This window comes from Ursus arctos, unplaced genomic scaffold, assembly GCF_023065955.2.
Source record: "Ursus arctos isolate Adak ecotype North America unplaced genomic scaffold, UrsArc2.0 scaffold_30, whole genome shotgun sequence".
In the NCBI taxonomy this organism is placed as follows: domain Eukaryota; kingdom Metazoa; phylum Chordata; class Mammalia; order Carnivora; family Ursidae; genus Ursus; species Ursus arctos.
In genome coordinates this window covers 8,668,518-8,691,735 of record NW_026622986.1, presented here as the reverse complement: position 1 = coordinate 8,691,735, position 23,218 = coordinate 8,668,518, and the positions used below count along the sequence as shown (strand labels likewise).

Below are 23,218 nucleotides of genomic sequence, written 5' to 3'. Positions count from 1 at the left end.
CCTCCTTCTGGCAACACGGAAAGGGGGCTGCTCAAAGCTTACGGTTACATCCGGGCTCAAAGATGATCGTGAGAAGTGTTCTTCAGTTCGTCAGCTTGCACGGAGTTGAGCACATGCGCGTGTTGGTGCACATGCTCCGTCGTTCCGAGGCTGGCTTGCCAGCACGTACGCATGACGCGTGTGCGCGCACACACGCACCAAGACTAAGGAGAGAACAGACGAAGTGGGCAGAGGGGAAAAGCAAGCTGTTATCTATACATGGAGGAAACTGCATGCTTAAGATGTAAGTAGCCATTATTGAATAATACTTCGCTACCTTTAAAATATGTGAAAGGCCGTTATCAGGCTTTCACGGTTTCCTCACTGTGTTTCCGCTGAAAGACTGTAATCAGAGGAAGCTGTAAAATAACTTAACATAGCAGGAGTTTGGATCTGAAAGTCATACCGTAATAGTTTCTTCTCTGCTCGGCCCCAGGAATTCTGGTAAAGCTGTTTGTCAGTGAACCATGAGAATAACTCGCAATTACGTCTTGTCATCAGCGGCAGGCGTCACTAAGTAGAGACGTAGCCATCTAGGCGGGTCTCTGATGTGGTCGGGGCCTCATCTTGGGAGGTTTATGTTTGATCAGCAAACGTCCTTTCTGGATGGTGCTACTGGATATGGTAACCAGTCACTTCTCACAGGCTTTTTAAGCTTCTCCCAAGTCGTAGCCTGCTTGGAATGGTTTTCCAAAAAGGAAGGCTTCAAGTTGAACGTCTGTTTCCATGTATCTCTTTTTCTTTACAAAATTATATTTCCACAAACATTATTTGTCTTTTAGCTGCTTGCTTCATATCCTAATTATTAGGTGGTATTATTCTGACCTCTTCACAGAGGAAAGTACGGATTGTTTGAGCTGGTGAGCTCATGAACACGACATGGAAGATTCCGGCCCCCTGTGTTTCCCATTGTCTTTTGGGTAGACCCTTGTTGCGAGGTGCCTTGTTCTCGTTGTTAAGCGCTGCCACCGTCCAGAAGTGCCTGGAGGTGGTCTCCCCCCCTGCACACACTCTCACGTAGCTTTCCTGTTACCGGTGCTTCCCGACAAGAAGCAGGTTCTACCCTCTGAACATGAACCTTCTGGAAGAACAGCGATGAGGCTGAGGAGATGCCTCTAGAATTGATGGGAAGACTCTAGCAGCACAGCCCCAAGCTTCATTGGTCTGGGCAGCTGGGTGCGCGTCAAGAGGAGAATTGCGAGTTGAGTTCCTTCTTTTGCCAGAGAAATGGGTCCGTTAAGGAAGCCAGGAGATTCCCAAGGGAGAGGCACTGGGTAGCAAGGAAATGAAAGATGGGTCCAAAAAGAGCCCTGAGTGCGTCTGTAGTTCCAGTTCACTTTGTCTTGGAGATGATGATACCTCTGAGGTCTTGATGAGGGTCCGAGAGCCTGAGACCAGAGTCGAGCTGATGCACTGACAGGTACTTGCTGTACCTCACGGTGGGCACTGTGTCCTCGTCTGTCTACGCAGACAGCGGGCTCGTTCCTTCTAGCCCCTTCTGGCTCTGGTTGGCCTGCCTTGGTGGCTGCCTCCCCCACTCCTCACTGCTCTAAGCTTAGCCTCTGAGGCACAGAGAGCGCTCCCTGCGTGTCCACGTGAGCGCGGGGGGTGGTGTTAGGGTCCCGAAAGAGAAGCAAGAAACTAGGGGTGGCTTTTCTTCATTGTTAATGGCGACACCATGTAGACTGCACTGGTGAGGACATTTTCACGGTAGAACTATGTCCTTATTAAAGAGAAAGTGGGAAAATTCGGCATTTCCCTCACCTAGTGGAGTTATGTGCAAAAAATGGGTCAGAGCTTGCTCTTCCTGCTTTGTTTTAATAAACTAAATATTGGTTTGTTCTCCATCATCCTTGTGGAGGCGGGTGTAGCTTCTTCCTTAGAGACCAGCCACCACCGGAGGGGCGGGGTGTTGTTACGACAGTCAGCTATATCGTTATTTCCTGTTATTGTTAAGGCCCATTGATTACGACTTCGAAAAAGACAACACGGATCTAAAATAATCATCACATAAGACACACACTCAGTTCTTCTCTCCTTCCTTTGCGCCCCTCACCTCCTCCCTCGGACGACGCGAGGAAAAGAATTTCAAAATGATCGACGGCTGCTGAGAATTTATTTTAATGGGGCTAATAATAGTAATACTGGTTTAAAGAAAACCAAGGGCTTATTGTGTGTTAGACACTTGGCTAAACAGTTCAAATGTATTTTCTCATTCAGCCCTCCCAACAAACTTAGAAAGGAAGGAACTATTCCCATCCCTTGAGTACAAATGAAGAGTCGGAGACAAAGCGAAGGGAAGTGATGCGGCGGGAGGCACGGGCTGGAGAGCCGGCGTGCGGGCCAGGTGCTCAGGCCCCACTCAGGGCCTTGCCACACCCTCCGTGTGGGGCACGGAGAAGCCCAAAGCCACCGATGCTCCCCGTGGCCCGGTGTGGGAGCCACAGCCATGACCTGCCGTTGACTGGAAGCAGCCCTCCGTGGGGGCGGACACGGGTTCGCCGGGCTCCCTCTGGCCCGACTGCAGCACCAATTCCTCTTTCCCTCCTGTTCCGTCATCTTCCGAAGCTAAGAAATTTATCAGGTGGTGACTAGTAACTCACAATTCTTGTTCAGACGGAATTTTTCCTCACCAGGGATACTGATCCGTAATGTTTGCAGAGCCGCCTTCCCTTCTCTGACTGGTCTCCACGCTCCCCTCGTATGTGAGTCTTCGTCTTCTCATGACCTCATATTTCCCCTTCCAAAATTACCTTTCTATTACCCTGGGTCAGCGGGTTATTTACACAGTATAGTGTATTGAATATACCAAGGCACACTGAAAAATAAAACTGCAGGCTTCCAGGCCGGGAGAGCATTAAGGGCAAATTCTGTCGCAGGAGATGGCTGACCCCATCACAGAAACATGTCAGACATCTCACCCAGGGACTGGTGAATATGAGTCACTCTGAGGAGATGCCCCCGTGCCTCTGCCGATCTAGAAGAAGAGAGCTTCTCCTTCGAGGAGTGGGAGGCTCTTCAAGTGACCTTATGCTCAGACTGTGCGTCTGGCTAAGATGGGCCCATCTGGGATAGGGAGTGGCTTCTGGAGGAATAGCATGGCAGAGTGCCACAACTGTCCCCCACATCCTGTAGGATGTGACCAGTAGGGCGGGAAGGCGATCGGCAGCCCCAGCATCTGCCAGGCTGGCAGGCTTGCCAACTGGAAGAAATCTCGGACCCGGAGTGTGCTTTAGTGGGACCTCCCATCCTCCACCCGGACCTCCACCGGGAAGCACCGTCGGCTAGACTTTGGGGGCTGCCCCTGAGGACCCAGGTGCAGGATTTTGTTCACGGAGGAGGGAGGACATCTCTCCCACGCCCACCAGTATCGACGCAGAGCTGGGCTATCGTGTGCCTGGATGAGAAGTTGGTCCACCTCCTAAGGCCCTGGAGTCCACCGAGAAGATGTCCTGGACCGCGTGAAACCGGTTACAAGTCATGTCAAATATTGCCGTTCTAAGTAGGCTTTGTACTTCTTTTAAAAAGAAGGACCGTATTTTCTGTTGTGTTGAAAATGAGTCATGCGTGTACTGATAGAAATGTCTCCTAATTTTTTCATCATCAGCTTTTTTATACTCAGCGAATGGGCTCGCCTCTTTTCTTTCGGACGTGTTGTTTTTCATGCGTTCCCCCTTCAGGTACTTTCCAAACCGCTTTCATCAGTTGTTTGGTTGACATCACATCTCTTCTCTGTGACAAGGCGTGGGGCTGTTAGCAAGTGTAACGTCCGTCTCACCTCTGTCCTGCTCTCCCAGGGGCTCCATAGTAAGACCCCGCTTGGCTCTTTGAACTTGTCCACACAATTTATTTGAGTTCTCACATTCCATTTTGTTTTTCTTATCTTTTCCCCACCCTGTATTATTAATGAGTCCAGCTTGTTTTTGTAAAATGTCCCATTGTTCACTTTTTTTAAGATGTAAATTATTAGCTCTCGTTTTTTTAAAAAGAAAAATTTGATCTCATCTCATTTCCTCAAAGGTGTGAGAAAATCTGTTCTTGGTCTTGAAGCCATGTGAGGGAACACACGATTTAGCAGAGAACGGACACCACATATAGAAGCCAGTAGATATCCATGCTTGATAACTTGTCTGAGGGAGAAATGGACCAGAGCTCAACCAGGTGGGGTCCACTTGGACCTGTCAGAGCCAGGCTCATCTTGGGTACAGGATTGGTGTTTGTTAAATAGATTCTTTAGCATTTTCTGTTATATAGATTATTTAATATATTTACCTTAAATTGGGATTTGGGTGTCTTGTACAAATAAAAAAAAGTTGACTCCAGAATGCTTAGCCATTTTGGTTAGTTAGGGCAGTTTTGACAAAGTTAAGGTGATACAATGTAACCTTTTTAGGTGGGGAAGAAAAGGACTACTTACTCATGTAGATAGTTACAGTCTGACTATTCTGGTCCTTTTATGTCATCCTTTATTTGTCTTCTGATCGTGCTCATGGCACGTATGTAGACCAACAGCACCTGGGATCTCGCCGCCTCTTGCCACTTGAGCGCACCACACGCTTCCCGAGAAACCAGACTGTCCATTGAGAAAGTGAGCAAAAGCCACACAATGTGGTTTTTCCCATAAAGTTCGGGTGCCCCCGGAAAATCTTTATGGGACCGTGAGGAGTAAGAACGGTGCTTATTAAAGCCGTGTGGTGTGTAAAGCCCACTCACCATCTGCTGAAGAAGAGAGGCAAGAAAGGAGATTCTTTACTCTCTCTGAATTGGGTCTGTGACAGTTGTCACTTCTTATTAAGTTGCAGTGCTTAGGTCTTGCCCTTGGACTGTGCGTAGAGTCCAAGAGCCTGCAGTCAGTTCATCTGCTGTTTCTCAGGACATCTGTGATGGACGGGCAGTCACAGAGGACTTCCTCGGGGAAGGGCCTGCGGCCCCTGGAGCTTGGGGGGGAGGGGCGCGACTTGCTGGCCCACCCGGGTGGGGGCGGGAGCGGGGCTGTGCAAGGAGGGCCCACGTGATGGCTTCCACCCTGCGCCGGTCCTTATGGAACCTGCCCCAAGAAGGGTCCTGCTGAGCATTGAGACCCTGAGTGCTCGGAACATGAGTTCGGTAACAAGAGCACCAGCGCAGGTGACCGTCAGCCACGCCCGGTGTGAAGCCAGCTGCCACTCTGTGTAAGTCGTAAGTCCAGAAGCGCTTAGCTTGCTCCGTGGTCGATGCTTTACCTCAGCCTGGTTTTAAATATTTTCTACTTTTTCAACCCATAACTCAGTTTTGCTTTAAATGGCTGCTTAAAAAGTTATCCGGGGTGAAGGTGGGGGCAGGACTTGAAGCAGAGACGTGACCAAAATACTGCTACTCGCACCGATGACGGCACGCCTCGGAGATAGCGCGGGTTTGGGTAGGAACTTTGTGGTTTCCCAGTACATGTTAAAGTCACGCGGACACCACACCATCGTCTATTAATTGTGCGATAGTGTTCTGTCCCAACAAGCACAGTATGTACCTTAATCTAAAATATTGCTGAACTGGGCCACGTGGCCGGCTCCGATGGTAGAGCACGCGACTTTTGATCTCAGGGTCGTGAGTTCGAGCCCCACGTGGGGTGTAGAGATTACTTAAAAAAAAGAAAGTAGAAAATTTAAAAATTTAAATATCGCTGAAAATGCTAACCACCATCTGAGCTTCCGGCGAATCCTCCTTCTGCTGGAGGAGGGCCGAGCTCCTGAAGGGGGGGGGTGGCTGCGGCAATTTCTGAAAGTAAGACGACAGTGAGGTTCGCCACACTGGTCGACTCTTCCCGTCGTGAGCAGTGTCTCTGTGAGCTGTGATACTCTTGATAGCAGGTGACCCGCGGTCGAACCTCTTTCCCTACTGGACCACATCCTCTCAATCCCTGCTGCTGTTCCGTCAGTTCAGTTTATGTAATATTCTCAGTTCTTTGTTGGCCTTTCAACAGTCTTCATGGTGTCCTCACCAGAGTAGATTCCGTCTCAAGAAACCACTTTCTTCGCTCGTCCATTCACGTGTTACGGCAAGATGGCAGCAACTGAGTCCGAGCCTCAGGCTCCACTTCTGACTCTCGTTCTCTTGCTGTTTCCGCCCCATCTGCCGTGACTTCTTCCACTGAGGTCCTGAACGTTCAATGTGTAAAAAAATGTAATATCTGCGAAGCACAACAAAGCAAGATATGCCCGTAATAATAATAATGAAGATGATCATAGATGTTTACTGTTCATTGACCATCCGGGCTCCCGAGGAACAGCAGCCTCTGCCCATGTGTTGGGAATGGTTCCCCTTCAGCCAGTCCCTGGCAGCTGTTCCCCCACATCCCCCCCTACCCCAGGCTTTCACCCCCAGATCTCCCCCCGTTCCCACCATCCTCACTCCACTGTCAGGTGAAAAGTGGGCTGTGTTGTCGAAATCCTTTGAAACCACAAATGACACCTGAGCACATGGGGGAAAAAAAAGCTAACCTCACTAGTAATCAATGAAATGCAAATTAAAACTAATCAGGAGTTATTTCCACTTATCTAATAAGGAAACAATTTAATTGTAACAACCAGAGATGGGAAAGGTTCAGCAAGATTGGCTCTCTGCACCTCGGGCGGGAGAGTAAATTGCATCCGGGATCTCAGGGCAGGTTTGACGGTATAGAGCACATAATGCCCCCGATCTACTAATGCCTTTTCTAAGGATTTATTCTAAATAATCTGAGACCTGCTTACTGTTTGCAAACAAGAGTGTTTCTCCAGAGCGTTTTAGGATGTCATCTAGAGAGGCCCAGCAGTGGTTGAAGGAATCCTGTCCCCGTGATACAATACCATTCATCCATTAAAATTAGGCGCTTGAGGAATTTCGCATTACTTTGGAAGAAGTGAAACAGAGTGGCTACCTGAATGGGCTTTTTTTTTTTTATAATGATTTTTTATTATATTATGTTAGTCACCATACAGTACATCCCCGGTTTCCGATGTAAGGCTCGATGATTCATTAGTTGCGTATAACACCCAGTGCACCATGCAATACGTGCCCTCCTTACTACCCATCACCAGTCTATCCCATTCCCCCACCCCCCTCCCCTCTGAGGCCCTCAGTTTGTTTCTCAGAGTCCATAGTCTCTCATGTTTCACTGAATGGGCTTTTTTTAGGGTCACACTTACTGTGTTTGAAGGTATCCTTACTCCTTACAAGCTGTGCGACGTGGGAGAGGTGTCGAACCTCTCCGTGCCTCGGTTTCCTTATCTGTAAAAGGAAGAGAGAACAGTGAAACTAGAGCTCATTTGTCATCCTTCGTACAGTGCCTGACACTTAGCATAAGTGCCCAAGTGCATGCTAGTGTTAAGTTCTTTACCTTCTGTGCCTCAGTTTCCTCCTCTGTCCATTGGGAATGACAGCAGTTCCTGTCTCGGGGGGCGTGGGTGCATTAATGGACAGAAGGCACTTAGAGCGGACCGAGCACATGGTAACGCCACAGGAGTGTCAGCTGCCGTCTGCACTCTGTGGGGAAGGGTCCACATAAGCCCGATCCCTAGCAGAGAACCAAGGCTACCGGAAATCCACATCCTCACCCACACCACGACTAGACAATCTTTATCAAAATAACTGTCTCTGGGTGGAAAGCTGACAAGCAATTTTTGTCTTTTGTACTTTCCTCTGTTTTTCCAAATTTTCGACAACAAATACATATTGCTTTTATAATTTCAAAAACAAACAGTGGTTCTGGAGTTGGGACATTGTCTATTAATGAGAGCAGGTGAGCGTGCCACGCTGCTTTCGGGTTGATGGAGGAACTAGCCCCAGTCACTCGTAGCAGCAGCCGACCGTTTCTGAGCAGATCTCTCCTTCAGCGGCCTTAGAACCGAGAGTCCCGACTCCGGGTGTGTGCTAGAATCATTTGGGGGGATTTTGAAATATACTGGTGTCGCACTGCTGGCTAGAGTAGGGGGCTCTCAAGGAAATTCTGATGTGCGGCCAGGGGATGGGTGGCAAGCCGGAACCAGGCTGGCATTTGGTACGACCATTTCCTGCCTGCCCGGGGGTCCTGCCACACGGACAGAGCCCCTCTTCTCCTGGTCAGTTTCCAAGTCGGCCCGAGCAGTGTTTCCCACATCACCTAAGATGAGACCCCTCCGGAGTGCTCGTTACGAATGTGGGCACCTGGATTTACCCGAGAGACTTGGTGGCATGTGTATTTAATGAGCGCACTGGGGACTTCTTGCTGTGGGGGACGTGTGGGAACTCGGCTGAACCCTGCTACCGGCTCCCCCTCCCGCCTCTCTGACTCGGACGTGATGGAGCAGGGCTATGTTGGGGCCTCAGGACTTGGGAAGTCCCTCTGGATTCTAACGTGCAGTCATGGTTCACAACGACTGGCCGTGATGATTCTCAGAGTGGGGCGCCTGGGACCCCATTGCTTGGCGACGTGTTGGAAACACACTTTGTGGAGTTCCACCTGAGACTGCTGAATCCGAAGCCAGGGATGGGCCCCGGCAGTCTGTGCCTGAGCAACAATTTCTCATGATTCCCGCCCACGCTGAAGTTAAGAACCACGGCCCTAGGGTGGGGTTCTGAAAAGCGGGTTCCCAGACAGACTCCCAGGAGAGCTCAGTGGTCAGGACACAGCGGGGCGTGGACTCGCAGTGGCCCATGACCACACTTTGAGAAATACTGCTCTCGAGTTGACCCTTGTTCCCTCAGGCACATCGATGTTCTCAGAGCCTTGACATCTCTCAAGTGCCACCAACGTCCTGCTGTTCTTGTGGGCAGCCTGTTGCTGCCACTCCTCGGCCCTTGGTGGCAAAACTTGTGACTGCTTTCCAACCATAATTAGTGGGACATAGTCTCTTGAAAGTCTGTAAGTACTCGGGTTGGGAAGATACTTTGCAGAAGTACTGACCTGAGTTTGACTTGGAACGCCAGTCGCAGAAGCAGAGAAGCACCTGTTTCTTCTGTGTGGTTCTTCCCCTGGTATAACTGCCGTGCCTCTTTGTTTTATAGGTTCTATCAGCCCGTGCTAAGGTGGTCCTCTCAGCCCCAGACTGCTCACGACCACGCCTACTGGAGAAGAAGAGGACAGGAGGTCAGTGGCCTGCTGGGGCCAAGGGACCGAGAAGATCTGGAGGCCAGGGGAATGGCCCAAGCGCACAGTCTGCCCGTCCACATGAGGGAGGGCCCATGGGAAGTTGGAGGAAGGACAGAGAATGTAATGAAGAAGGCAGTTTGGGAAGAAGAGCTGAAAATGGCAGGACCCGCCAAGTGGCAGAATATAAGCCTTGAGAGCTGGAACCAGCCGAGGAAATTAGGGCGGCAGATGTCTGATGGTGACGGGGAGAAGTTGTTTCAAGATCTGTACCCATTCATGCAAGGAGAGCAGGCGTTGAATTCCCAAAGCAAAGGGAAATCCCAGTCCTTGCCCAGGGTTCTTTCCCCTGAGAGCCTGAGTTGCATGGACATTCCCATTCCATTAAATGATGGACATTTTCCAGGTGTTCCTAAAATGCCATTTCATCCCCCAAATTGTGCACCAAATTTGGAACCCACAAGGAACCCCGAGAAGAGCGGCTCTTCGGTCCCTTTACCCCGGCCTAAGTTTGGGCGGCCCCTGAAGCCCCCGTCTTACGACTCTCCCCAGCACTCCAGGGTGGGAGTGGAGAACAGTGATTCTCCGGACAGTCGGCAGGCGGACCTGTACGTCTCCTACTTGAGCAGAGCTCACGAGCCCAGGCTGGAGCTGTGTGCGTCCGACTCCGGCTTAGAGCCTCCGGTGTACGTGCCTCCGCCATCGTACCGGTCACCGCCCCAGCCCATCACCAACCCGTACGCGGAGGAGGCAGCACCCAGGCCTGTGTGTGGCGGTCCCCGTCAGCAGCAGCCTGCGATGGAGCTGGCCGGCGCCGGCTGTCAGCTTCCTGCCGGCCCCCTGGGAGCCGGGAATGAGTCTGGTGCAAGCCCACGCTCTCCTCGCGGGGTCCCCCAACAGCCCCGGCCCACCACCGCTTACGACAGCTCCGTTCTGTATATTCCCTTTGACGACCCCCGGATCCGACATTTCAAACTAGCCCACCCCCAGGGTTTCTGTCAGGAAACAAAGGTTGATGGGAAGTCCTACAGCTCCAGCCCCGGCCCCGCCGGGGCACCTGCTGCTGGACACGGTCAACACGATGGCGCCGTCTTCAGCCCGCAGAGTGTGATGACCCCGCCAGGCAGTGTGAGGGGCTCCGCCACCGCCGATGCCGGTGTCCAGTGGCTGTGGGGCCACCTCCCCAGGGATGCAGAGAACGGCGGCTTTTCCAACCAAAGAGAGCGCGGTGCCGTGAGAGGACAGTGGCCTGCTGCGGGGGGTGGCCGGCACGGACACGCAGACGGCCCAGCCTCCTCCCCGAGCCCGCAGGGCGAGAGTACCTGCGAAACTCGAACCAAGCTCAAGAAGTTTGAAACTGGGATTCAGACCAAGAAAAGTTCAAAGAAAAAACTGAACGAGACGATATTTTGTTTGGTTTCCATCCCAGTTAAATCCGAATCACATCTGCCAGATACAGATACGAACAACAATGACTTAAAACAGAGCCCGGGTAAAAAGAATGGGCTTGATAAGAGCACAGTTTTGCAAGAACAAAGTCTGCTGAGCATGTCTTCCACCGACCTGGAGCTGCAGGCTCTCACAGGAAGCATGGCTGGGAGAACAGAGTTCCAGAAACAAGATCTGGGGGAACCAGAAGAAGGCAAACAAACAAATGACCTCAGATTCATTCACCCTACGAAACACAGAGAGCTCAAGTATTCTGGCTCGTGGCCAGGGCACCAGTACAGAGATCAGCAAACACAAACCACTTTCATGGAGGACGCCAAAAGCCCACAGCCCCTCCCTGCCGAGAAGGCGGGAGGGTCCCCAAAAGCCGTACTGACTTCCAGATTTTCAGACCCCGTGGCCTCCGAACCTCACGTGCCTGTGGTGTTAGCTTCCAGTGACCAGAACCAGAGGCCAAAGGCCCCTCCCCTCAAAGGTCAAATGTCTCTCAGCCCCTCCAACAACAGCGCCTTCTCAAGGACTACGTCCTGCATACACCAGGCACCCGCTCCGAAAGCAGGGCCCGGTCAGGCCTGCGTGGATGGCCGAGGCCGTGGCTCCAGCCCTGGGTCCCGGGGCGAGGTGGTGAAGGGGGAGACCACTGGCCCCTGCAACAGCAGGCAGCTGTTCGGGCAGTTTCTCCTGAAGCCCGTTAGCCGTCGCCCCTGGGACTTGATCAGCCAGCTAGAAAGTTTCAACAAGGAGCTGCAGGAGGAGGAGGAATGCGGTCAGAGTGGCAGCGACAGTCGCAGTGAGGACAGTGACACAGAGTGGCCGTGCGAAGGCTATGCCGATGCCATGGGCAAGAACTGGGGCTGGGGTGAAGACAGCGGGGCCTGGAGAGCTGAGGATCCCCGAAAGAGGCTGGCGCTGGAGGAGCCCGGGGCCCGGCCGGGAAGAGTGAAGAGTAAGTCTGAGAGCTGGAGCGAGGAGCAGAAGCCCAGCCGGCCCCGCGCCCTGCCTCAGTCCCCCCCGGGTCCCACGACGACGGTGGGCGGCGGCGCTGAAGCCTCGCCGTGGGCACACGGAAGTCTGGTCACGCAGGAGGGACACCAGGACGTCGAGCAGAGAATGAACAAGCTAGCCGTCAGCCCAGGTCCTGTGCACAGAGTGACGTCTTCTAGGTCAAGTGACGCAAACCCGGTGCCCTCGTCCCATGCAGCTGAGCTGAGGCCGCCCCAGGGAAGTCAGGACCTGCCCGATGCTTCCCTTTCCAGGGAGCTGAGCACCCCAACCCCTCGGACGGCTGGGGCTGGAGGGGAGAGGAGCCCGCTGCTCCCTCTCTCTCTTGCCGGCAAACCCCGAGGACTCTCGGCCCCAGACTTGAGGTCTGTGGGGCTGCTGCCCGCACAGGAGCAGAGTGCCCATAAGTTGGATGGGTCTTTAGGGGAAGCGAGTGCAATAGAAATCCCCCCGAATGAGTCCCTTCAAGCGAGGGCTGCGAGGATCCTGGGCATTGAGGTGGCCGTGGAGTCCCTGCTGCCGGGCGCCAGGAGAATGGGGCAGAACCAGCACCCCGAGCCTGATGGAAGTGCTCGTGGTCCGGAGGCCCCCGGGGAGGGGTCTGAGTCCAGCTCAGCCCAGCCGGATGACCCCCCGGCGTCCATGGACGCCTTTTATGGCAGGAGAAAGTGCGGCTGGACCGAAAGCCCTCTTTTTGTAGGGGAGAGGGACAGTGCCCGTCGGGCCCCCCCAGCTGCTGAACACTCAAGCGTGGACAGAACTGTCCCCAGCAAGGACCCCAGCCCCGAGCCTCAGCCCACCCCCCAGGAGTCCCAGTCCTTCAATCCCAAGGACATGGGGACAAAACCACCCTTCAGGTCCACTCTGTTCCATTTTATAGAAAGGACCCCAAATGTGTCAGGCTCAGAAAAGAGGCTCAGAAGCACTTCCAAAGTGATTGAAAGTTTACAAGAGAAACTGGCCTCGCCCCCGAGGCGAGCAGACCCTGACCGCTTGATGAGGATGAAAGAGGTGAGTTCCGTGTCTCGGATGCGGCTGCTGAGCTCCCGGAGTGCTGACTCCATGGAGGAGGCTGAGGGACTGAAGGCTGAGAGGGGCCCCGGGGAGCCACCTGGAGGCCCCGTGTCTCTGAATGCCGGGGACATGGCGCGGAAGGCCGGGCACCCCCTCTCTGTCTCTGGGGGCGCCCCCTCGCTGGAAGAAGATGGGCCCCCGTTGGCGCAGAGGGAGAAGAAGACCATCCGGCAGGACTTCTGGTGCCCAGGTGAGGAGTCGGGTGAGCAGGCGGGCGTCCTCCGAGTATAGAAAACACCAGGCCGGTGGATGAGGAAAATCCTGCGTTGGTAAAGTTGAGATTGTGAATTAGTGTACCAAAAGATTCTTCCTTTTACAAAGAATTATCCAGAAGCTTTGCTTAAAAGTCAAGATCCTGTGGTGTATTGCGAAGGATTGTATCTTTATGGAAATTGCCTATGGAAACAACTATATACAGTTATCTCTATAAACACATTTTGGGCCCCTTACCTTGAATAGGAAAACCGGGAAACGGGCGCCTGGGTGGCTCAGTCGTTGAGCGTCTGCATTCAGCTCGGGTCATGATCCTGGGTTCCTGGGATCGAGCCCCGGCATCGGGCTCCCTGCTCTGCTGGGAGCCTGCTTCTTCCTCTCCCACTCCCCCTGCTTGTGTTCCCTCTCTCGCTGGCTGTCTCTCTCTCTCTGTGCCAAATAAATATATAAAATCTTTAAAAAAAAAACACCAAAAAACGGAAAACAGGTGAAGTATTCCAGCTTCGGTGCGAACCTTGGTGAACCTTGTAGGAGGCCGTCACGTGGGTGCTCTGCGCTCTCTCCTAAAACAGGCGTTCACCCAGACCACCCGCCTTCTTTATTAACCTAATCAGACAGACCTACCAGATAATGATAGAAACTAGCCAGCCCATGATGCTGTGTCTTACACCGAACCTTCCAGAGTCCTTTGTCCCCCATTTTCTCTGCTTTTGCTACCACACCTTTTATGAAACTTGGAAAAGGTTTAGTAGGTAAAAGGAGCAGTTTGCACTTCCTCAACACCCTACCCCTAAAAAGGTTCACCCACCAGCTCTGTCCCCAAAGGCCCCCTAAGGTCTGAGTGCTAACGCCCAGGACAGAGGGTTTGGGCCTTTGGGCCTCTCCCTTCTTAACACCTTCAGTCCTGCTGCAGGTCAAAGCACGAGGCAGGTCCCCAGTGGCAGCGGCGGGGGATCTCCCCCAAACACAGCTGCACCCTCTCAGCTCCTCGCAAACAGCCGTCTCTTTTTCCAGCATTTTTTCAGGGGCTGGGGAACTAGCAATGGCGTACCCTAGAACTGACCAGAAAGAAGAAGGGAGGGGCATGTCAAAAGGCCCGCATCACAAACCACAGACAGGAAGGGACCTGGAATCATTCATTCAGACCTTTTTACAGTAAGGGGAAACTGCGCCCCGTGTGTGTGACCTCACTGACCCGGGGCCCAGGGCCCCCTCCCTCATGAGCCAGCACCCCCGCCCCCATTTCCTACTTTGAAATCCAAGGGTTTAAAAGTCAATGGACACGATTACTTGTTTCAGCTAGAAAAGGCCAGAATTTTTGTTCCACCAAACATCCCTTTGGCACTTTTCAGATTTTCCCACAAATGCAGTATGAGTCTTAGGAGTGTTAGCCAGTGTTGTTCAACTCCTTATACAAAATACATTATTGAAATAACCCGTTTGTCAGGGCCCTCTTGGATCATCTGACTTGACAGATTCGGTCTTTGCCAAGAAAGAGAACACAAGGGTGTGCAACTCTTGCCATAAATGGTGGAAAAAAGTGTCACATGGCCCATTTTTTGAGCTGTTGGGATTTATTAGGCTTCAGCCTAATTCCTCTCCTGGTCCCTCCTCCTCCCACCCAAAATATGCCCACTTGCTTTTAAGTGTGAGTTAAAAGGAGTTTCTTCCTCAGTCCTGTCTCGCCCTGAGAACTGTAAGGATTTTTAAATGAGACGAATCCTTTTCTAATAAAACACCGGTTTGTCAAGACTTCTGTGTCTCAGTCCACAGCCCGCCTAGTTCAGGGAGGATTTTATAACACACAACTTCTAGTTCAGTAAAGCACTCCCTCACTTCTTAGCTGATCATTTGGCATGTGAATGGGGTTGGACAGGTGTCTGAAAACATGTGGATAATGCCAATTTTAATGTTAGCCAGCCATTAGAAACAGCTCTTGATGCCTTTTTTTTTTAATGATAGTTATTGACGATCAGTAGAATGCTTTTTCTCCTCTCCACCCGATGCATTTATTAGTGCGTAATAAAATGACCCAAGATCTAAAGGCAGAACGCTGCACGGCTCGCTCTGGCCCTCTTACGTCACTGCATAGCAGGACGCCATCAGCGACGATTTCGTACCCGTGCCGGGGCTCCGGTGAACCTCCCTCGGCCCCTCCTGGGACGGTCACCAGGCCTGTTCACAATCATTCCGAGGGGAATGTGGCTCACATATCGAGATGGGCAAACACTGAGATAAGTTGCCTTTTCCCCTCATTGTTGCTTCACAAGTTAGACTAAAGCCCTCTTGCTTTTTTTGCTGATAAACTCTTGGATTTTGTTTTCCTCTTGATGTATTTTATCATCTTACGCATGAGAATCATGCTCTCCGTCCCCACCCCACCGTGCCCGTTCCCGGTGTGCAGCAGCCAGTTCACCGCTCCCGAATTCACGGCCCACTTAGATTCAGATTTTGTTCCGGAATTTTATTTTTTTTTTAAGATTTAATTTACTTATTTGAGAGAGAAAGCATGTGTGTGTGTGAGAGAGAAAATGAGCTGGGGGGGAGGGGCAGAGGGAGAAGCAGATTCCCTGCTGAGCAGGGAGCCCGATGCGGGGCTCCATCCCAGGACCCTGGGATCATGACCTGAGCCGAAGGCAGACGCCTAACCCCCTGAGCCCCCCGAGGCGCTCCCTTGTTCTGGAATTGTTAAATAAGTTTATGCCACAGATGTCTGTGACATCCCCCTGCCCAGCATACACACATGCACACACCCTTCTAGAACTTAGTGACCCGTGCGGGGTTGTAGTACCCATTGTATCGTAAAGTACCTTTATTGCAACTTAGAGGTGGTCCTTTCAGCTGACATCTTTTTAGTGGTCTTTTGGGCCTCTAGCCAAGAAGGCAGCACCTCAAAGCTAACTCGGGTGACGGAATTCCGTCTCTGCTGGATGGACCGTGTTCCAGTTTGGAAGGTAAGCCCAGGCACTGGTGGTGTTCAGAGCCTGCCGGTTCCATCAGCCGCCGCGGCAGACTCTATCCATGTGGGTGCAGGAGGCGAACACGGAGAGGCTGCTTCAGGTCCGGGGAGGGGGTGGGAGGGGGCGCATCCGGGAGGGTGGGAGGTGCCAAGCAGTGCTGCTCGCGGGGGGCTGGATGTCGGCACAGCTGCAAGGTTAATAGCGCTCGAGCGTGTTAATGCACAAATACCCCAAGGGTAGGCCTTAGTGAGTGGTCTCCAGCTGAAATACTGCCCACCGGAACCGGGGTTCTCACGACTCGGTGGAACCTCTCTGTCCTCTACACCTGTGCTTGCCCGGGATGGTAGGTCCTGGTTACATGTGGGTCCTTGCGCATTTGAAGTGGGGCTCCTCCAAACTGAGAGGTGCTGCACGTGTAAACTCCACACCAGGGTTCAAAGACTTAGCCTAAATTTCTTTGAAGCTTCTCAATTTTTATATTGATTACCTGTTGAAATGATGATTGGATATATTTGGCAAAATAAGGTATATTATTAAAATTAATTTCATCTGTTCCCTTTTATTTGCTTTCACACAGCTTCTAGAAAACTGTAAAATAACGTTATGTGGCTCATATTGTATTTTTATTGGACCTACACCCTCCACGATCCGCAGAAGGAGCCGGTTGTCCTCCAGAGCTCTTTCCGCGGCTCCCTGGCTCTGGGCCGTTAGCTTCAACGGGCAGGCTCTGGGGTGCCGCCCACCCCATTTCCAGTGGAGAAAAAGGTGGTTTTGCTCAGAGGAGGTCCCCCTGGGAATCCGCACCAAGTGAGGCTGACTGAGCACAAAAATGCAGTCTCAGCTGTTGGGAGCCTGTGTGGTCACACCGGGTGTGGCCAAGGGTAAAAGGCCAGAAGGCAGCGGACCCGCATGAGCCCCGCTTGCTTTTAGCCACGTGGGCACTTGGCGCAGCAAGTCATGTTGGAGGCGGGGCAGGCTGCTTTTCCTACATGCAGGCACCATGTCCTGTCTGGTTTCTCACGTCCGACTCCGCGCAGCAAGCACGGTCCTCATTGTCACGGTTGTCGTATGGATCGTAAGCCAGTCGTGGCTGAGTTGAGACGGTGTGGACGGGGTCGAACGTTCGGCTGCTAGAGAAACTGGGATCTGTATGGCCCTCGTCATGTACAGTGGTCCAGACAGCTTTGAGCAGATTGTTTCGCCATAGTGTTTATAACTGTCAGATTCCACCAATCCTCCTAGATCCCGCAAGTGTTTTCTCTTAAACAGTTAGGACACCTTTGAGCTGCGGTGGCAGGAAATTCTGACTGTAGGAGGCACACAGGTGAGCTCGGGGCTGACCCGGGTCCCAGAGATCTGTGAGTCCCGACGGGGTCAGATTCAGCAGCACCCAACTGCAGCCTTGATGGCAGCCTCGGACCATTGATCTTGTGTGTGATGCCCCGTTTTGGAAACCCTGCTCACTTGGGCCCAGGTTGGGATTTTCCAGTGTGGGCTGAGGAATGTGTCAGCCTGGTGGCCCAGGCTCGTACACCCGGCTGCATGGGAAGGCCTAGAAGAGGGTGCTGCCAATCCATGTGCGTCCTGGGGCCTGTCTGCTGGCTGGTGGCAGTCAGGGACAGGAGGCCTCTCGTTGCTGGTCAAGTGGTCAGGATTTCAGGGTCCTCAAGCCTTCCAGGGATAGCATTTGATCACAAAGTTGCATTTTTTAGAAAAGATTTTACTTATTTATTTGAGAGAGAGAGAGTAAGAGAGAAAGAACACGAGTGGGGAGAGGGGCAGAGGCAGAGGGAGAAGCAGACTCGCCGCTGAGCAGGGAGCCCGACGTGGGTCTCGATCCCTGAACTCCAGGATCATGACCTGAGCTGAAGGCAGACGCTCAATTGACTGAGCCACCCAGGTGCCCCACAAAGATGGATTTTTTTAAAGCAAGATTTCGTTAGAGTTTTAATTTACAAAAAAAAAAAAAAGAAAAAAGAAAGAAAGAAAAAGAAAAATATCCTTAGTATCAGCCAGACATAGCACTGCTGCTTTCCCAGTGTTGCGTTTAAAGTTACTGATGTCCCCTGTTCTGCTGTGGACAACAGGAAAGGACTATCATAAACTAAGCAACTCACATGTTTCCATCTGTGATTAGGTGATGATCATACGTGTCCTTTTAAAACCGTCTTTTGGTGATAGTTTCTTACTCCTCATTGAAATCAGTATTGTTTAAATGTCCAAGCATTCACTTTACACTTGTGGATTTTTTGTTCCCTCGACGTACTTGTTTATGGTCTGAGGATTAAACAGAAAACACATTAATTGAATATACCACTAATTGTTTTGCTTTTTTTTTTTTTCCTTCTCCGCTTTCCCCCAGATTCCTATGACCCTAGCAGAGTGGAGAGAGTGTGAGGAGAGGCCCATGGAGCGCGAGATTGCTCGACTTTACTCACCGGGTGTCGTCCCGTCTGGCCTGTCTGCCTGGCTCGCCCGCGTGTGGGCTGGAGCCTGCTGGCTTGTTGGACGCGGTCACAGCCTCTCCCACTGCCACCAAGAAACTCCTCGTCCCTACAGAATCACTTTGTGGAAATAAAGCAGTAGTCCGTTGAAACCATCTGTTTTCATAATATGAAGAGTTAATACCTCCGTTTAGAAAGGAGTCACATAAACTCTGCACAATGGTGGATTTAGCCAAGCCTGGTAAATAGTTTGGTGTTAATCCGGTTCTATGTGAAAATGCGAACGGGAATGATTTTGAAAGGACTGTGAATGTCGTAAATCCCCCTCGGCCTCTCCACGGCCTGTGGGCCGTGCTCGCGGTAAGGAGTTTGGGACTTGGGCCAGCTGCCCGGCGTTCCAGCACTTTGAGTTTAGGGGAAGTGGGATGGGTATATACGACCCGTTTCTAATCAATTTGGCTTTCTGCTGCTGCAAGTAACTGTCTATATAAGTAACTTGCCATCAGAGAATAAAAGCAATATCTTTTTAAGTTCCTAAAAGATTAAAACTTGTACCATACTGTACTCAGAGTATTATTTATCTGCGATGAAATACTTGGATCATTCGCAAACATGCCATCTTCTGCTTTGCCCTCAGTATTATCTATTTTTATGTTCCCTATGGATGTTTCGAAATTCTTTATATGAAAAATAATTGCTGGTTTAAAATAGACCATTTTAACAAAGTAACTATATTTCTTTTTACAAAAAAATGCTATTTTTCTATGATGTAAACAATTGTGAGGTGGCAGATTTTTAAGGAAGTATTATTTTATTTAAGAGTCTGTATCCCTTTGTGTGAGAGGAGCCCAGAAGGGGTTCGCGTTTCTATTAAAGCCCACATCCCTTACCCTTCACAGCTCAGCTCCTTTTCTTTTATCTTAGAAAGAGATGTCCGTATAGACATTTTACAGGGTTAACGAAACGAACTTTTCACAAAGATGCTTTTGCAAATGTAGCTGTAAGGTGGTATTTGAAAATAACCTGCTCAAAACCAGCCGACAACCTTACAACAATTTTTGCTGCCATATCCACTAGAATTACCAAAAACATAGCTTCATCTCGGTGTGTCTGTGGGGAGCTCCCCTGAGACCAGACTTTCCTCCCCGCCGCCCCGTGCCCCTTTACGAAATAATTGTATTTTTATCTAGAATGATCCTTAATTATTAGTCTCTGCATATTTTTTACAAGTGCCGGAGACATTATGTAAATGCCAATACAGAAGTACTGCGAGGCCTGTGTATCCACTTGTCTTACTCCTGCGTAGCCGGCGCAAATCGGATGCATTTTTATGTGTTTGCCCCTTCTTTCGAAGGAAGGTATCTTGTTAGCTAACACTTCCGGAATGGTTTCTTGTTGCCTTCCTTCCCACTTCCTTCCCTTTTCTTTCCTTCTTTCCCTCTGTTTCTCTCTCTCTTTTTCTTTGAGAAACCACCTTATCTATTTTTAGACGTTTCAAATTCCTAAAATGTGAACTGTTGGGTGGTCTGCAGTTTGGCCCGCAAACAACTCTGACTGGCCCGTTTTTATCTGTACCATATGACTTTATTTCATAAGAACTTCATGTCTTTGGACTGTAATAAACAACACAGAATCTAAGTAATTCTGAACAATCGTTTCAAAGACCCTTATCTGCACTCTTGGTTCTGACTCTTCCTTTTTTCCAGATTTTGGCTCTTGCGAAAAGCTGGAGTAGGCTCTTGCTCTCCCAGCAAATGAGATGGGCCAAGTCTCAGCATTTGGAATGGCAGAAAATTTTCCCCAGGAAACACTGAATGGGGAAGAGGTCAGTGACTCTGTTATAGTTGGTGGATCACTCGAGTCATCTGCTAGCACCAGACGGGGGTGGCCAACCTGGAGGTCTCGGTGGGGTGTGCTTCCCTCCTTCCGCTGCAAATGGAAGAAGGTATACGTGTGCAGACATACACACGTAGACACATGCTATACGTATCTATGAGCTCCGGTCTGACTTGCTCTTCTGTTTGGTGATCCCATCTAGAAACTTCTTTTAATCAAAATCACTAAATTTTCGCTTGTTCCTCAAAAGAAAAGGACCCTGAAGAGAAAAAATAGGGTACCTACCTATATCATGAAGCAAAATAGGGCAGTCTTCCTGTTCTTATTCTAAATTGTACCGTCGTTCTGATACCATTCTGAGTGTCGTCGAAATTATCAGTATTTATACTTTGAACCTTGATTTCTGGATTCCAGCCTGTATATAAATCTCTTGGTGTGTGTGGGGGGTGATAACTTTGGCAATTTGACTTTCAAGCTTGCACATTCTGAGGTAAATAATACATTCTCTAATCCAAAATAGCTTTCCCAGAAGTTTTGAACTTAATGCTAATTATTCTTTTATTATTACTACTTGTCATGCATATATAACTCTCCGTTATTATTTGTGGCCGGGAAACAAAAAAAAGTTCTCATATCTTGTGTTTGTCATTGTTTTTCTTGTACGTATGCTAACTGTTGGTGTTTCATAATTTGGGGCTTATAAAATTAAAAGTTCTACCTTTGACCATTTGGACTCAACATTATGTGAGGAGTTGCACATGAAATGTATTTGTATTTTCTGATTTACAAAAGAAGGGAAAACATGACGGTAACAGAGCTCTAATTACCTTGCTGTGAAGAAAATTTCGAAATTACCGAAAACCAAGTCTCTTCATTGTATCATTTTCAACCTTATGTTTCTGCAGGCCGCAGAAACCTGCCCGCCCAGGGGCACAGGTCCTGCGTGTGTCTGCAGATTGCTTTTCTGTGTCGCTTGTCACATGGAATTCTTTAAGTGTCCCTGAAAACATAGCTGCTGAGATCCTGGTTTCCTTACTAGAATCTTAGGTGAAGGTTTTGATCCATGTGCAAATCCTAAGTTGAGCTTCTCCTCTTCTGTTTGACTGTTGGTTGAAGTGTTGTGGTCAATGGAAGTTCAAACGTGTGAACTCAGATGCCTCCGGAACTAGACCCTGACCGCGTTTCTCAGCAGCAGGATGACAGACGCTGGTGGCGGCTTGGCCTCGGGCTTCTGAGGAGGAAGGGCGCAGCCGACCCACTGTTGACACGACGACTTCCCAGCTCGGAGCAGAAAGGACCGATGGAAAATACGATGAAGCCACCATTTCATCTGTGACCCCCCAAAGACTGTGTGTGTGTGTGTCTTGGCTGTTTTGCTTTGTTTAAAATGATGAAATAGGACACAATGAAGTGTCAGGTCAGCAGCTCTTGGAGAGTGACCAGTACAGCCGAGTTCTCACTCCCTAAAGAGCCGGGCTCGGAGAAACGCTCCCGCTTTCCTAAGGTCTCGCAGGGCGGTTCCTGCCGCGTCCGGGCCGTTTTCTGCCAGATCCGCCCGTGCTCGAGGGATGGGATGTGCCCTGGGAGTGCGGCTCCGCTGCTGCTCGGCTTGCAGGCCTGGGGCATTTCCGCATTTGCTTTTCCTTTTGTTTTAGCTACAGATTCTGTCCATCTGTTTGTGGGAGGGGACTTGCTACTCAGGACAGGATTTAAGAGACAGATTCCAAGTGACCTTTAAGAGTCTGCATGGTGGGAGGTCCTGCTCCAGGAGTGTGGGTTGGTCCACTCTGGGACCCACCAAGCGAAGAAGGAGGGGGATGGTAAAATAAGGTGAAAGGGAGACTAGGTCCCCAGCCTTCACACTTTGTTTAAAAAAAAGAAAAAAGTGGTGAAGACTACAGTCCAGATTGAGGCCTCTTCAAAAGGTCAAGATGGTCTAGCCAGCTGCCCATTGAAACAGCCCTCGGGTTCATCAGCAGTGCGGAGAGGCGGGCAGAGTGCCTGCAGATTCCTGGCTTTGACTTTTGAGAGCCCCTGTCACAGTTCTGTTTATTACAGAACACAGGGAGGTCCTTGTTCTGTGGCCTCTGCGCAGTGACAGAAACTTGAACCCAAAGGCAAGTCCAGGCAGTCCGGACCGGACCATTCATCCCGTTGCTTTGATGGGGGGGGTGAGGAGGAAGTGCTCCCCACAAGGTAATCATCCCCTTCTCCCTACAGAAGCCCCTCTGCTGGGCTTGCGGCTAAGCCAAAGGAGCGAGACTTCTCTCTCCTGCTACGCTTCACCCCACCCCGTGGCAGGGCCGACGTGTGACACTCACTGTCACAGGGCAAGAGAGAGACCAAAGCAAGTTCAAGTTGAGAAGCATATGGCAGAAATTAGAAATGAAAACCATATGTCCCAGCCGGGGGGAAAAGCAGTAACCTACAGATTATAAAAATCAATGAATGACTCTCCGCTTGGGTCAGCTGAAATTTGAGCCCTCGCGCTCAGGTCTGTCAGGAAAGCCAAGCAGAGGCATCTCGAAGGGAAAAAGAAAGAACTTCCCAAATGTGGTGAATACAAAGCCCTGTAACCCCGCAGAAACTCTGTATCTGTTCGTTTCTTCGGGCACCATGAATACAGAAGGGGGCAGGTGGAGAGGATCCCAGGATCCCGGGAAAAGACCCACGGGTAGCAGCCGATCGCCAGCTGCGGGTCATCGCCCCCAGGTCGGGCAGCACCAGAGGCCTTAAGGTGACGAGAGGAGAAGGCGGTGAAGAGGAGGCATGCGGGGGAGCACAGATGAATGTTTCAGGGAGCTCTTGCGTCTGCACGATGTCGAGACTCGCCAGTTGCGGATGGCCGCTCTGCTCAGTAGCACACGTATTCTGAATAAACACTTTGCATGAAAGTACTTCTGTCTGTTGTCCTCGGCTGTGGGTGCAGGGCTGGTCCCCGCACCGGCTGCCGCTCGGATGGTGTCGTAACACTGGGCCGGGCCGTCCAAGGACTTCCAGCACCCCTTGGTCCCCACTGAGTATTTCCTGGGTGTTGAAGCTCCCCTTCCATCTCCCACAAAGACTCACTACAGGGTAGAAAGAGACCTGTGGTCAATCTGGGGGCGAGGTTTGAATTTGGG

At 50.9% G+C, this 23,218-nt stretch overlaps 1 protein-coding gene across 2 annotated transcripts in view; it reads left to right on the top strand.

Moving 5' to 3' along the window:
- The window catches only part of JCAD (junctional cadherin 5 associated), a 39,715-nt gene extending 16,724 nt beyond the window's left edge, over positions 1 to 22,991 (top strand). For both annotated transcript variants that reach the window (XM_026483496.4, XM_057304667.1), the window contains 2 exons: positions 9,037 to 12,833; positions 18,179 to 22,991. In XM_026483496.4, the coding sequence (XP_026339281.3) occupies positions 9,037 to 12,833; positions 18,179 to 18,213 (3,832 nt within the window). In that variant the 3' untranslated portion in view covers positions 18,214 to 22,991. The remainder of the gene's footprint in view (positions 1 to 9,036; positions 12,834 to 18,178) is intronic.
- Positions 22,992 to 23,218: the final 227 nt, after the last annotated feature.